General features: G+C 57.9%; 1 protein-coding gene across 6 annotated transcripts; it reads left to right on the forward strand.

Moving 5' to 3' along the window:
• The first annotated feature begins 3,923 nt into the window (after positions 1–3,923).
• Positions 3,924–15,540, forward strand: VWA5B2 (von Willebrand factor A domain containing 5B2). Of its 6 annotated transcripts, none has more exons than XM_077879864.1 (21): positions 3,924–4,046; positions 4,342–4,408; positions 4,627–4,771; positions 4,892–5,062; positions 6,826–7,057; positions 7,226–7,383; positions 7,910–8,041; positions 8,272–8,396; positions 8,796–8,951; positions 9,343–9,453; positions 9,533–9,741; positions 9,833–9,944; positions 10,451–10,636; positions 11,501–11,672; positions 11,760–12,076; positions 12,576–12,765; positions 12,868–13,224; positions 14,006–14,143; positions 14,233–14,316; positions 14,395–14,618; positions 14,705–15,540. In XM_077879864.1, the coding sequence occupies exons 3-21, from the start codon at positions 4,633–4,635 to the stop codon at positions 15,251–15,253; spliced, it is 3,762 nt and encodes a 1,253-aa protein (XP_077735990.1). In that variant the 5' UTR covers positions 3,924–4,046; positions 4,342–4,408; positions 4,627–4,632; the 3' UTR covers positions 15,254–15,540. The 6 variants fall into 6 exon arrangements, with proteins under 6 accessions (XP_077735990.1, XP_077735992.1, XP_077735995.1 ...); XM_077879866.1 differs by having other exon boundaries at positions 11,763–12,076; XM_077879867.1 differs by having other exon boundaries at positions 3,925–4,046; positions 6,826–7,045.
• Positions 15,541–15,592: the final 52 nt, after the last annotated feature.

A 15,592-nucleotide genomic window follows, 5' to 3' on the forward strand; every position in this document is an offset into this window, starting at 1 on the left:
GAGTTAGCCTGAGTAGAGGAGTGAGTTTGAACCCCCCTTCTCGGGCCAGATCAGAGGAAGAGCAGCACCCTACAGTCAGCTCAGTGGTGGCCAAGGTGGGTAGATGTCCTAGACAGGCACTTCAGTGGCCCAGTTGGCTACCCCACACAAAGATTAGAAAATTGGGTCAATTTGAGTTTCATTCACATCATCACTGCACCTGAGTCAATCAATGTTTATTGGGCACCTGCTGTGTTCCAGGCTGTGGGGTAGGATGAGGGAGTCACTCCTAGGGGTTCTCACGGTTCAAGAGAACATGGGCTTTCTAACTTCAGTTCCCCTTCCTGTCCCATTCCCTGCCTTGGTCCCATGAACTCCCCTTTCTGCCCACTGGCTTGGCACTAGGTCTCCTGCATGACAGTGGGACAAACTCTTTCTCTTCCTGCCCCCTGCCTTTTTGGGTCAGCCAAGACTGATGAGTATTTTCTAAAGGAAGTATTTTAAGAGACATATAGGGAGGGAGGCCTGGGTGGCTCAGCAGTTGAGCGTCTGCCTTTGGTTCAGGGCATGATCCCAAAGTCCTAGGATCGAGTCCCATATGGGGCTTCCTGCATGGAGCCTGCTTCTCCCTCTACCTATATCTCTGTCCCTCTCTCTGTCTCTCGTGAATAAATAAAATCTTTAAAAAAAGAGACACATAGGGAATCTAAATGGATGGTGGTGATCATTTTACAATATATACTACGTATATCAAATCAGTATGTTATATAACCTAAAACAAATGCAATGTTATATGTCAATTATATCTCAATTTAAAAACCAGGAAAAAAAGAGACTTAGAGAAAATCAAAGAGAAATAAACCAAGAAATAACATCAAGAAAACCATATTGTCTATGCTGATAGTTTAAAAACAAGGCTGCTGGGGCCAGACCATCTGAGTTCCACATCCATCCTGGCTCTACCACTTTACCAGCTTATGATGAGCGAGTTACTTATTCTGTCCCGCCTTGGGTTTTCTCATCTGTAAGATAATAATAATACCTATTTCTTGGGCTTTCTTGATCATTAAAGGAGGTAACCCATACTTAGTGCAGCACCTGGCCTTATACTTTCCTTAGTCCCTCTGGCTCTTTCACCTTTTTGTGAGCTGATTCCTCTGCCTGAAATATCTTCTCCTTCACTCCTTAACTTCTATTTAGGACTTGGCTTAAATGGGAACCAGCACATCACCACCACCAAGTTAGGTGCCTCTCCTAAAAATTCCCTGTTAAAAGCTTTCTAATATCCCTTATGGCTAATGCAGCACTATCTTAATCTAGAGTAACTATGTATTTGCCTTCTTCACTAAGTGGGAGTTTTCAAGGCAGAGGCTATGCCTTTTATCCTCTGCTCCCTCCCCTATGCCTGGCACCTAGCCAACCACTCTAGCTCCACGCCATTCCTTAGCCCGGCCAAGGACCTCCTCCATCTCCTGGAACCTGGTTCTGGGGCCCTCTGGGACTGTGCTGTCCTTTCTCATCCTCAGCTGCCTGTCATACTGCAGCCCCACCACCAAAGCAGCTCCCATCTGGGCCTTAGAGACCCCCTTACTTTTTTTTTTTTTAAGATTTTATTTATTTATTCATGAGAGGCACACACAGAGAGAGGCAGAGACACAGGCAGAGGGAGAAGCAGGCTCCATGCAGGGAGCCCGATGTGGGACTCGATCCCGGGACTCCAGGATCACACCCTGGGTCAAAGGCAGGTGCTAAACCGCTGAGCTACCCAGGGATCCCCTAGAGACCCCCTTATTAACCCTGCAGAGCCCACTCCACTGATGGTGGCAGTGGGGGGGGGGGAGCAGCAGCCTGCACTGCCCTGCCCTATCCTGCAAGATGCTTTACCCCTCTTGCCCTCTTGATGAACTTGCCTCAACTAAGACAGCCTTTCCAGCAGGATTTCAGGGCTGGCTCAGCTTCCCCGCAAAGCTTGGCTTCTACCAACGTGTTGTCTAGTCTTTGACAGGGACACCATCTTCCTGCGAGACATCTTACATCTGATAAGAACCTCAGAACCCAAAACAAGGACCTCTTTTTCCATTTCTATATATTTATTTCTCCCTAATGACTTCTTCCTGCAGCTTCGTGTTGCCCTGAGTGGGTCACATGGAGCTCTTGGTCCATTTGCACAAAAATGCCAGTAAGGAGGTGGCCACTGCCTGGACTTCCAAGGAGACCTCAGGACCAGGCTGGTCCTGGCTGGACACCTGGGTCCCCCAGAGGGGAAATCAGCCCACTCACCAACTACTGTTTCTCCCCTAAGCCTGGAAGAGGGACCCTAACTCTGAACGAGGCTGGGGGCAGGTTCAGCAGAGAAGGGAAGAGTCAATGGAACCATAGTTCAGATGGTGTGGAGAGAACAGACCTGGGACCCAGGTGGAGCTCCCTGTGAACTGGATGGTTCATTGCAATCATGTCTATGTTTCTTGTACTGTCCTTTTGAATTTTCACCCATGAAGTTTCCTGGGAAAAGGTCAAATTATCTCCATCATGCTAAGTGGTTTGAGCAAAAGAGAGTGTTGGGGTTGAGGGCTCAGGTGCTCAAGGAGGCAGGAGATCCCCCTGTGATCAGTAATCATACTGATCTGATAGTGACCAGAATCAGAAGGACGGAGTAGGGATCCCTGGGTGGCTCAGAGGTTTAGTGCCTCCCTTTGGCCCAGAGTATGATCCTGGAGTCCCGGGATCCAGTCCTACATCAGGCTCCCTGCATGGAGCCTGCTTCTCCCTCTGCCTGTGTCTCTGCCTCTCTCTGTGTCTCTCATGAATAAATAAAACCTTAAAAAAAAAAAAGGACAGAGTAAAGGGGAAAGGTAAGAACCCTGAGTCTTGCCTGAAAGACCACGCCCACTGGCTGCCCCAGGCCCAGCCCCCAGTTCTCCTCAGAGCTCTTTTTGCAGAATCTGAGTGTGGCCTCTCTTGCATGGGTGACCCCAAAACATATGCACTTCCTCAGGACTCCCAGATTCCCTGAGGGATCCTGGGGGAGGTTTACAGATTTCCCTAAGCTTTTGTACTGTAACACTGTCAAGCTGTAAGAGTGTTCTGCCAATAACAAGAGGCCTGTTTATAAGCAGGAATATTTTCTCCTGTGGGTGCTGCGGTGATGGGGTGAGGTGGGGGTCGCTGCTATGATGGGGCAGTCTCAAGCCAAGGGAAGGCCTCACTTCCAAGGCGGTGAGCCCCCGGAGGTAGCAGGGAGTTAGAAGCCTGAGGGGCTGTAGGAACAGCCTCCTACTGTCTCCACTCCTAGAAAAGGGGGAGGGGAGACGGCACTGCAGCGACAGGAACGCTGGCTGCTTGGGGTTGGGGGCAAATCGCTGCAATGATGAGGGTCCCTACTTGGAGTGAGTGGTCATTGAAGTGGTCACGAGAGCCGAAGCGAGCTGCAGGGGTCGGGAGGGTTTCCGCAGTGATGAAGTACTTTGCAAAGGGAAAAAGGCTCTTTTCGGGGGAGGAGGGTTCCTGCGGCGATGAAGCTCTGGGATCGCTGCAGTGATGAAAGAGGGTCACCGCACTGACGGAAAGCGCAGCCAGGACACGAAGTGGGGGGACGGTGGGACGCCTGGAGTCGCTGCAGTGCCGGGGGCGGGGGCTGCGACTGAGCCCACCGCTGCGCGGGCAGCAGCTCCGCTTCCCGGAGGACGGGAAGGGTGGGGCTCCGGGCGCCCGGGGGCCTCGTGGCTGGGGGCCGTGCGGCGGCGGGGCGAAGGGGCGGCGGGGCGAAGGGGCGAAGGGGCGGCGGGCCCTGCACTGCGGCGGGCCGAGCCGGGGCGGCCGGGGCTGGCGCGGGGGCGGCGGGGCGCCGAAGCGGGGGCGGAGGGGAGCGGCCCCAGCCGCAGCGGCAGGCGGGGCCGGGGCGGGCCGAGGGCGGCGCTCCCGAGCGGGGCGGGCCCAGCGCCCGCAGAGCCGACGCCCCTGCGCGGACTCAGAGCGGCCGCCGCGGGAGCCGGGAGCGGGTGCCCGGCAGGTGCCCGGACCCACCCCGGTCGGGTGGGGGCGCCCGGATCTCCGCAGAGGACGCCGCGGTGAGGCTGGGCGGCCCGCGGGGAGGGCGGGGACCCCTACACCCAGCCGGCTGCACCCCCTGAGCGCGGCTCCGTCCTGCGGGGTGGGGAGACGCGGGTGCCCTGGGCCGCCCCCACGGAAGCCCCCGCCCCAACACCCCTCCGGGTCTCGGCGCTCCCCCAGCCCCCTCCGCTCCGGCCCGCAGCCCCGCCGGCGCCCCGGTCAGGCTCTGCGCTCGGGCTCCCGGCCGCGGCCGCCCCTCGCCGGCGGGGACCTCGGGTGCTGGCCCTTTAAAGCCCCGCTCTCCGCCCGCAGCATCCTCTCCTCGCCGCCCGCGCCACTCCGACAGCTGGCAGCCGCGGGGGGCCCCGGGGGCCGGCAGGTACGGGGGCGGCGGCAGCTGCGGCCCCCCAGCCCCACCCTCCTCCCCGGGCGCCCGCGGCGCCGGTTAATCATTAACCCCCCGCTCCGGCTCCCCGGGTAACGGGCCCGGATGCCCATCACGCCACCCGCCTCCCCGCGCCACCTGTCGGGCCCGCGCGCGCCCCCGCTCCTGGCCCCCGGCCCGGGCCCGAACCCCGCGCTCCCGCCCCCCCGCAGGGCGCCATGCCCGGCCTGTACTGCCCCTCCGGCTGGACGCCGCTGCCGCTCACCGACTCCTGGGTGCGGGCCTGCGCCAACGGCCCGTGCCTCAGCCTGCGGGCCCGGCTCACCTACCGCAACCCGCAGCCGCAGCCGGTGGAGGGTGAGAGCTGGGGGCGCGGGGCGGGGCGCGGGGGGACGGGGCGCGGGGCGCGGGGCGCGGGGGCCGGCGAGGGCCGAGGGCCGAGGTCCGACGCCGCCTGTGCCCCGCGCCCCGCCGCAGGCGTCTTCGTGTACCCGCTGGCGGAGGCCGAAGTGGTCTCGGGCTTCGAGGCGGAGGCGGCCGGACGGCGCGTCTCGTTCCAGCTGCAGAGCCGGCGACGCTCGCAGGCCGCCTGCTGCCGCGCGCTGGGCCCCGGCTGGGGGGCCCCCACGCCCCGCCGCTGCCCGCAGGGTGAGTGCGGACCCCGCCCCCCCCGCCCCGCCCCGCCCCGCCCCGCGGCCCACGCCTGCCCGCTGCCCCCCAGCCGCTCAGCCGCTCATGCATCAGTTCATGCCTTTCTTCAACAGTCGCGGACCGGGCGCCTGCGGGGGGCGGGGGAGTGTGACCCAGGCCTGACCTGAGCCTGCTCCCCGCCTGGAGCCTGGGCCAGGGCCGTGGTCACCTCCAAGCTCCCCGCGCCCCGCACGGAGGCCCCCTGACGGCTGGGCTGCGGCATGGAAACCCACCCCCCTGCCAGGTTCCGTGGCTTGCGCTTCATTCTTTCATTTATTTGCACATTCATTCCTGTACATGGGATTTACCATCCCGGTAAGAGAGACAGAATCCAGTGGTGCTGAGAGTTGGTATAAGCCCAGCAGTTAGTTAGAGACCAGAGGGAACTCTGGATTGAGGCCCCAGGAATGTTCCAGAAGGAAGTGGAGCGGCATTTGACCAAAAGGAAGGGTATGACTCGTGAAGTGCAGAGGAGGGAAAAGGCACTCCAGTCAGGAGCAACGGTGTAAGCAAAGGTCTGGAAGTAAGTTGTGTTGAGTGATGGTAATAAAATACCTCGTGTTTGTAGTAATTTACAGTTGACAGAGTCCAGTCACTGGTGTCACCTCATTTGAATCCAGAGAGGTATGTAATGTAAGTGCTGTTCTCTATCCCCGTGTTACAGGTGTGAAAATAATAGTAACAGCCTCTGTGTGTTGGATGCTGGGCACACACTATCTCATTTATTCCTCACCATAGTTTTTGAGATGTAGTTCTTATGATTCCCATTTCATGGATGAAGAAACTGAGGTTTCTCAAGACGAGACTTACCAAAGGGCAGAATTAAGTCATAGAGCTGAGACACAAAACCTGATCCTGTGTCCTCTCCACTCTATCAGGCTGTCCCCAAGCCTCACCTGGTTGCGATAAAAGCCCCTTTCTTCCTTCTCTTTTCTTTCCTTCCATTTTCTTCTTCCCCTCATTTATTCTGTGAGCATTTCTCGAAAGAATGGATACATGATTACTGTGGAGAAATGAGGCAAAGTAGGGCTATAAAGGTAGCCTGGAGCCAGATCATGTAAGGCCTTGACTGCCGCTGTACACACCTGGCCATTTTTTCTTTAGCAGCACTGACTCCCATGATTCCCCCGGTCCCCAAATAAACCGACAGTATAAGTAAAATGTTGTGCTCAGTATGCAAGTACAGCTGTATGTCCTGTAGCTAGTTTCTAAGCAGATGACTCCTTCTAAACTCCTCTTGGGTAGAAAATTCTAGAGCTACTCCTATGGGCAGTGGGGAGCTCCGGACTGGGGACTTGTGAGCAGGCTGGGTCCCAGACTATGGAAGATGTCAGTCCATATGGGAGGGTCCTTAGGAAGACAATACCCAAGGGTTGAATGGTCAGGCACAGGCTAGGGAAGAGGGACAGAGGGTATGGGTCCCCTAGGATCTTGGTGGTGGTGTGAGCATGTCCCCTTCTCCTCAGCTCTCCGTTAGCGGTAATGTCACTGCTCCTTTTCCCGATGACAGCCATATCCTTCTACCACCATCCTGCCTCTCCTTCAGCCATCATTCAGCTCATGCCTCCATTCTGCATCACCAACACATTAGCCCCGTGTCTCTCCCACTTTGGAAAGTTCCCGTTGCCCAGGCTCCCCTGTCTCACTGCCTGCTCCCATTTCCTATTTCCCCCATCTCTCTCCTTCCAGCCCCCTCTGACCCCTTTTCTCACTCATCGTAGGTCATCTTGTCTTGGATCTGGCCCAGGCCCGGTCCACATTGGTGCTGCCCACAGGCCTCATCAATGCAGCCGGCACCATGACAGTGACCCTGTGCAGCAGCCGGGAGCTGCCCTCAAGGCCTGATGGGGTGCTGCGTGTGGCTCTGCCCTCTGTGCTCACCCCACTGGCCTCACCAGGCCCACCTGGGCCCCCCAGGCCTCCGGGGCTCTGTGACGACAGGTTGGGCCTATGGTGATTCTCTTCGTCCCTCCCTCGGCTTCTCTGGGTCTAGTGCGGGTGAGGGGGCTTTGGTAGGGTGCCCTGGGGGATGGGCAGGGTGGGGAAGGGCTGGGGCCATTCAGCCAGAGGGGCTAGGGGCCTTGGTGGTGGCCCAGTGACTCTCCTCATGCTCCCTTCCAGCCCCACCAGCTGCTTCGGGGTGGGCAGCCCTCAGGAGGAAGGGCTGGCCTGGGAGGAGCGAGCTGCCCCTCAGGATGTGTTCTCAGGTCCTGCCCGCTGCCCTGCCCCATACACCTTCTCCTTCGAGATGCTGGTCACTGGGCCATGCCTGCTGGCAGGTGGGTGCCCCTCCTAGCATAGCTGACTGGGGAACAATTCAGGGCTCAGGACTGGGAGGAACACAGGATGAAAAGAAAACAAGGAGCTAAGCCTTAGGAATTTCCAGTTTTGGTGAGGGCCATCCCCTGGACACTTCTACACAATACACACACACCCCTTGGTTTGTCAGTGTAACTTATTTATATCTCACTCTACTCACCAATGGGAAGAAAGATGATTATTACATTGAGAGCGGTCCAAGTGATGAAGTGGAGTTTCCTTGTGCAAGAAGTGGGGGAGGATGCTAAATCAGCAGCTGGTTGATATACGACTGATCAGCCAGGCTCAGAACTGGGAATCCACTTCCCAGCCCACAAAAGCAGACAAAATCCCTCCCTTTGTCCGTGCAAGCCGATAGCTTGGACTCTGAGAGCTGGGTGCGATCAGTCCTGATCCTTGCCCGCATCACCGTTGTCTGGCAAGGTGATATTCGTACTGGCTGGGGGTGGGGCGATCATCCCCTCTCCCTGCCTGCCTCTCCCTCAGGCCTGGAGAGCCCCTCTCATGCTCTGCGGGCAGATGCCCCACCTCATGCCAGCTCTGCGGCCACCATCTGTGTCACACTAGCAGAGGGCCACCGCTGTGACCGGGTGTTGGAGATCCTGCTGCACCCCAGTGGTGAGAGACTGGGGCAAGGGGGCCAGCTCTGACCTGCTTCAGGAACACCTGGGTAGCGTTTTTCCAGTATAGATTTCTGGGTCCCAAGCCAGATGAATCAAATCATCTGTGAGGGTGGGCTGCATGGTGCAGGGAGGCTGGACTTGCAAGGTCCTCCTGGGACAGTGTGACTGAGCAGTTGGGGTCCAAAGACAGGGACTTTCCTAATAGCTGTGTCCCCTCTTCCCTAGAGCCCCACCAGCCACACCTGATGCTAGAGGCTGGCAGCCTGAGCTCAGCAGAATATGAGGCCCAGGTGAGGGCCCGCCGGGATTTCCAGAGGCTGCAGCGAAGGGACAGTGACGGGGACCGGCAGGTATGGCTGCCTGGAGTCAAGGCCTGGCCTCTGACCTCACCACCAGCTGCACTTGTGCACAAGGAACAAATAAGCAGACTCGTGTTATGATGGGAGGAAGGGAGCTGTGTCTTAGCAGGACCTCGTAGTGGCTGCCACCACCATCCCAAAGGGCTGACGAGTGTTATCATAGGAGGGCCCACGCAAGTCTTCCTGGGGTGTATCTCAGAGCATGGGGGCTAGGACTGACAGACAGAGACCAGCCACCTGCCTCCGCTCTTTCCTTTATTCAAAGGACTATAAAAAGGAGCTCCCTCGGGTGTTTTAGATAGAAAAAGGCCTGAGGGCTAGGTCCCGCTGCCAGCCCGGGCTAGGGTTCCACTAAGTCTGGCCCAGGATGACTTGGGGCTCCCGCATCAGGTGTGGTTCCTGCAACGACGCTTCCACAAGGACATCCTGCTGAACCCCGTGCTGGTGCTGAGCTTCTGCCCAGACCTGAGCTCCAAGCCTGGGCACCTGGGCACAGCTACACGGGAGCTTCTCTTCCTGTTGGACGGCAGCAGTGTAGCACACAAGGCCTGTGGGGCATGGTGTGGGCAGGCCTGGGGGCAGGGGCGGGGGGTCTGAGGTGGGCTGGGGGGCAGGCTCTCTAAGACACACGCACGCACACACCCCTACCATACACACATGCATCTCCTAGATTCCAGGAGCCTCTCTTACATGTGAAGTTACATTCATTCACACTGAATCCCAAACCCAAGGATTCACCTACCCCTCCAGGGGCTGTCACACACTCAGCCTCCCTCACACTTTAGGGTCCCCCGCCTCATCTGACACGCACAGGGCCTCTCCCAGACCACCACCACCAGCCCCTCATTTTCACGCAGCCTGGAGAAAGCAGGCAGTCTGGCATCCCTACCACTGTCCATGGGGCCTGCTTCACGCTGCCCTCCCCGGCCCTCCCCAGGATGCCATTGTTTTGGCCGTGAAGTCACTGCCACCACAGACGCTCATCAACCTGGCCATGTTCGGCACGGCGGTGCAGCCCCTCTTCCCAGAGAGCCGGCCTTGCAGCGATGTGAGTACGGTCCGGGGATTTGGGGGCCTAATGAAGATGTTTCAGCCTGCCGTGACCAAAGGATGCCTTTTCTTCCCAGGACACTATGCAGCTGATCTGTGAGAACGTTGAGACCCTGCAGGCGGCAAGTGGCCCCCCAGATGTGCTGGCCGCGCTGACCTGGGCCATGGGGCAGCCCCAGCACAAGGCCCACCCTAGGCAGCTGTTCCTGCTGACTGCTGCCTCGCCCGTGGCTGCTGCTACCCATCAAACCCTGGAGCTCATGAGGTGGCACAGGGGGGCAGCCAGGTATGGGGTGGGCGGAGGAGCCAGGTGCCTGAGACTGACCCCTGCCCCAAGAGGCTCCTGAAGGTCACAGCTGCTTCCCTTTCCTCATCAGGTGCTTCTCCTTTGGGTTGGGGCCTGCCTGCCACCAGCTGCTTCAGGGTCTGTCTGCCCTCAGCAGGGGCCAGGCCTATTTCCCAAGGCCTGGGGAGAGGCTGCAGCCCATGGTGAGCTTGAGCCCTGTTCCCTACTCCCAGGAGTCCTTCCCCCAAGTTACACTAAGCCTGCAACAGAACCCAGTCAAGTCTCGGGGTCTCTTGGCACCCTTGACCAGGACTTCTCCCCCATTCCAATTCCTCTCCTCTGAGATGCCAATCAGGAGAGGAGCTGCTAGTGCTGTTGTGAGGTACTGCAGGAGGCAGAGGTGCGGGGGACATGGCCTCTGACCACCCCCTAAATCTTACTCTGTTTTGTTCTGGTGCTGAGCCACATCCACGACAAATCTTGCTTCATTCACAGGCGTGGCTCAAGCCAGGAGACAGACCAAACCCTGAGGGCTGAGCACTCAGTCCCCTTGCTTATTTCTACCCTTCCTTCCTTTGACCCCAGTCTGACCCTGCTCCCCTCAGCCCAGGGGCTGGGCAAATGGCATCAGCCGAAGGGTGGCCTTCCCGCTCTCTGGGCTGTGTGGCGCCTCTCTCTCCCATGTCCTCCCTCTGGCCACTCCTCACAGCTGGTGCAGGCTCTGCGGAAGGCACTGGAACCTGCTTTGAGCGACATCTCTGTGGACTGGTTTGTGCCTGATGCGGTGGAGGCACTGCTGACCCCCCGGGAGATCCCAGCACTCTACCCTGGGGACCAGCTGCTCGGTTACTGCTCACTCTTCAGGGTAGATGGCTTCCGGCCCCGCGGCCCAGGGGTAGGCCTGGGCTGGGGTGCGGGTGGTAGGTCTGGGATGTCTAAAGTCCCTGCATGTCTTTAAAACTCTTCTTCCACTCCCTGTGCCTCTCCCTGCCAAGCTCTCCTACTGTACCCCCAGCCTCCCCAGAGATGACACTGGGCTCCTCAAGGGGATCCAGTCTGCCCTCTACATGAGGTCTTCCACTGAACTGCCCCAGAAAGTGTTGTCCCTGGCCTTTTCCCAAGGTCATCCAAGCACACAGCCACAGAAGACAGCCCTAGCACTTGCTATAAGAGTTTTGTTGAAATTCACTTGTTTCTTCACATAGTGCCCTAGAGAAAGCACCATCTGGGTTATTTCCTAGAACACTCAGAAACATAGTCTAGATGAAATCTCAGATCCCACCTCTAGCATGTACTAGCCATTTGATTTTGGGTGAGTCACTTCACCTCTCTGAGCCCATTTCCTCATGCTCATTTTTGTTATAGGGTTGTTGTAACTGGAGGTCACAACGTGCACACTCTTGGTAGGACACTTGACATGTAGTAGGAGTTTAAGAAATGATAGTTATTTTTATTTATAAAAAGCTTTCTCTCTCTACAAGAAATAAGCACACTTCCTCATCTTGATCATGAGAGCTATATAATGGAGCGGTGGCCTTTTTGCCTGCCTGCCAGGAAGCTCAGGGCCAAACCTGAAGCTCAGCCACAACAGTTCTATTAACCTTATGATTACCTTATATGCTTCCTCCGTCCTCAGTACTAGGCTTTCATTTCTGGTTTAACTTTATTGCCTCTTGTGGTGAGACATCTTAAATCCTGTTTGGAAAGAGGCAGCATAAAACTACAATCAGGTTTTTCTCCAATGACTGTCCTTCTCTAGGGCCAAGAACCTGGCTGGCAGAGCTTGGGAGGCTCTGTGTTCCCATCCCCAGAGGAAGTCCCATCTGCCACCAGTCCTGGCACCGAGCCCACTGGCACCTCAGAGCTCCTGGGAACAGGCACTGTGTCAGCGGAGCTGTCCAGTCCATGGGCTGCTGGGGACTCAGAGCAGAGTGAGTACCTGGATGCCGCATGCAGCTGTGTTGGACGAGTGGGCCATAGGAGAGGCCAGGGCTGGAATCTGTTCTCTTGCCTCCCAGCAGGTACTGACACTCTGACGGACCCAGTCACAGACCCTGGACCCAACCCCTCCTCTGATACAGCCATATGGCGCCGCATCTTCCAGTCATCATACATCCGGGAGCAGTATGTGCTCACTCACTGCTCTGCCAGCCCGGAGCCAGGTCCTGGCTCCACAGGCAGCAGCGAGTCCCCTGGTTCCCAGGACCCTGGCTCCCCCGAGGGCACGGCTCCCCTGCAGCTCCCTTCTCAGCAGGGCTGCCGCAGCCTGGCCTGGACAGAACCTGCAGGCTCCCGTTCCTGCCCCCTGCCACCACCCCCACTGGCTTCAGTCAAGGTGAGATTCAGTCCACATGCATTCTACTACATATCCAGCAAATGTTTATTGACTATCTGCTATATGCCATAAATTGTGCAGTGGTCACTATTAAGTCCAGCTGAAGAGATAAATGGGTAAATCTATGATACCATGTTACACACAGTGGTGAGCACAGCAACATAGTAGCATGGGGAGAGTCAGAGTCAAGATGGCTAGTCCTGTTTGAGGGAGTCAGAAAAGCAAGAGCCACATCTGGAAGAGTAAGTAGGAGGTAGCCAGGCAGGGGGAGAAGACATGAAGAAAAACAGAGACAAGTAACAATCTCAAGGGAGAAGTTGGGCATGGGGGGAGATGGCACTGGGAAGGGGGCTGGGGGCCACGAGGACTCTGGCCTTGCTCCTGAGGGTAGTGAGCAACTGTCCACCGTTTCAAAGGGCTGTGTGGCCAGTGGTGTATACACGTATGGTGGCCAGAGCTCTGTATTCCTTGACTGGCGGCCCCCACTTCTTATGTACAGTCTGGGGCCCTGAGTGCTGAGGTGCTGGGTCGTCGACGCAGAGCAGCTCTGGCCGGCCGGAGCCTCTCATCGCCTCCGGGTCAGGTGAACCCAGTCCCTGGCTGTCCCCGGCACCCCTCTCTGGGCATAGCACGAGATGGGCCAGGCCCTGAGTCAGGGCTGCAGCTGGGACAGGGCCCAGATGACTCAGGTAAGGGTTGGATGGGGAGCTGGGTCCTGACATCACAGAGGTCTTAAGAGGTGGGGCCTAGGGTACCATGCTGCCCCTGCCGTTATGGTTGTCTCTCTGCAGGAAACCTGCTCTCCCCAGCAGCTATGGACTGGGACATGCTGATGGAACCCCCCTTCTTATTCTCTGCTATGCCTCCCAGTGGGGAGTCGGCCCCTCCGGCAGTGACACTGCCCCCTCAGGCTCCACGCTGCCACGTGGTGATCCGGGCCCTGTGTGGGGAGCAGCCTATGTGCTGGGAGGTGGGCGTTGGGCTAGAGACATTATGGGGACCTGGTGATGCTAGCTCACTGCCTCTATCACCTCCTGAAAGAGAAGGTGCTTGGGACCAAGCACTCCATCGGCTGACGGCAGCCTCCGTGGTCCGGGACAATGAACAGCTGGCTCTCCGTGGAGGGGCTGAGGCCACAGCTGACCAAGGTGAGTTGCTGGTGGGCCCGGTGAGGGCCCAAGGAGCCTGTATGGGGCAGAGAGTGGCAGAGGTGTCGGTCTGTGTGTCTGATCACCCTATGCCTCAGTTTGATCACAAACAACTGGAGGTGGTTCACCCATACTGGCAAGAAAAAGAAAATAAGCAGCGCAATGGAATGATAAAAGTAGAGAATGGGGTTATATGAAAGATATGCACACCATGAGGTTATATGCCCTTGTGAGCACAGGACCCAAAACTGGCAAGCTTCCTAGCAGCCAAAACAGAGGGAGATGTGATCTTCTTAGTAACTCACAGTGCCTATAACATAAAAACAAATCTGTCATTCAGGTGGACTCCTAAACCAAATACTGAAAATTTCAGTTCTTCAGTGGCACCAGCCGCACTTCAAGTGCTTAATACTCACACATGGCTAGTAGCTACCCTCCCAGATCATGCAGATCTAGAACATTTCTTCACTGCAGAAAGTTCTATTGGACAGTGCTGAGTGAGCAGAAAAGGCGCCACCTTTTATACACCTAAGGTGGTGTATAAAATGTTGTTTCTGGGTGGCCAGAGGGTCTGGCCTGGCTGCGGGCTCAGGGTTCAGCCTAACTACTGTCAAAAGTTGGGGAGTCTGAGCTGGCTCCAGGAAGGAACTGTACCCTGTTCAAAAGTGGACAGAGGGAAAAGCTAGTGGAAAACGGAGATTTTTTCCTATAAGGCTCTCTGTAGAGGGCAGGCGGGGGAAGCGCACCTACTCCAGTTCAGCGTGCTGCTCTTTGGTCTCAGGCCATGCCCGGAGGTCCTGGCTCCGAGCCCTTCAGACGAGCAAGGTCAGTTCTGCCCCCTCCTGCTTCACCTGCCCGGTAGCTGTGGATGCGACCACCAGGGAGGTCCTCCCATCAGCCCTGCAGGTGCGGAGCTCAGGTACAGTCCCTCCTAGGTGACCTCTCAGGTGCTGGCCCTCGCTTCACTGCCCGCCTCCTAGTTAACAACCACCTCCTGTGCCCCTACAGAGCTAGCTGAGCCCCCAGGCACTTCTCCAGCTCCTCAGAGCCATCTAGATGCAACTCTTCTGCCCACAGCTGTGCACTCTAAAGGTAACACTCAAAGTCGGGTGGGGGCAGGGGACAGCCACACTTAGGGACCACAACTGGCACTGACTGGCTCCATTGCAGGACTTCAAGGAGGCTCTCTGACAGGCGCCTGGAACCCGACCCAAAATGGCAACCCCAAGGCTGCCACCAGAAGTCCTCATCGCCATCCCCCCCAGCCTCCCTCTAGGCTCGGCCTGGGCAGAGGGAAGGCCAGAGGCTCTGACAGCCACAGACTCTGCAGCCCCAACCAGGGCCAGGCTAGTGACAGCAACAGTGAAGGCAGCAACCATGACTACTTGCCCTTGGTGAGGACTCGGGAGGTGGAGGGTGGCGCCGCCAAGGCCAGGGCACTGTCTCAGCTCGCTTCTCCCCCCACCTCCTCTCTCCTCAGGTGCGGCTGCAGGAGGCACCCGGCTCCTTCCGCCTGGATGCGCCCTTCTGTGCAGCAGTCCGCATCCCACAGGAACGCCTGTGCCGTGCTTCACCCTTTGCTGTGCACCGTGCCAGCCTCAGCCCCACCTCGGTCTCCTCTCCCTGGGCGCTTCTGGGACCTGGTGTTGGCCAGGGTGACAGTGCCACAGCCTCCTGCAGCCCGTCCCCCAGCTCAGGCTCTGAGGGTCCAGGCCAGGTGGATAGTGGGAGGGGCTCAGACACCGAGGCCTCAGAGGGTCCAGAAGGGCTGGGTGGTGCTGACCTGCGGGGCCGGACCTGGGCCACAGCTGTAGCACTGGCATGGCTAGAGCACCGCTGTGCTGCAGCCTTTGGCGAGTGGGAACTAGCAGCAGCTAAAGCAGACTGTTGGCTGCGGGCCCAGCACCTGCCAGATGGCCTTGACCTGGCTGCCCTCAAAGCCGCAGCCCGGGGTCTCTTCCTGCTGCTCCGCCACTGGGACCAGAATCTGCAGCTACACCTGCTGTGCTATAGCCCGGCAAATGTGTGAGGGCTGCCCATCGCTCTGGCTGGCGCTGTCCAACAGACTCAAGTCACTGCCACCCAGGGCCGGCTTCTCGGTACTGGGAGGGGCAGGCTGGTGTCAGCCTGACCCCCACTGCTTCTCATCTCCTTCCCAGAAACCCCCTGCCCTCACAGAAAGTGCCTGCCTGTGCTCTCTCCCCCTCCTCCCACCCCATGCCCTTTCCCTTCTGAGCTCTGTGCAGTGCAGTGGGAGGGGAGAGAGCCACAGCTCCCAAATCCTATGCAATAAAGTGCCTCTTAGGACTGCCCAAATGAGTTCTTTATCTGCAGTGTGCATGCCCCTCACAGCTTGGTGCAGGCACTT

Source organism: Canis aureus, chromosome 31 (assembly GCF_053574225.1).
Source record: "Canis aureus isolate CA01 chromosome 31, VMU_Caureus_v.1.0, whole genome shotgun sequence".
Taxonomy (NCBI): Eukaryota; Metazoa; Chordata; class Mammalia; order Carnivora; family Canidae; genus Canis; species Canis aureus.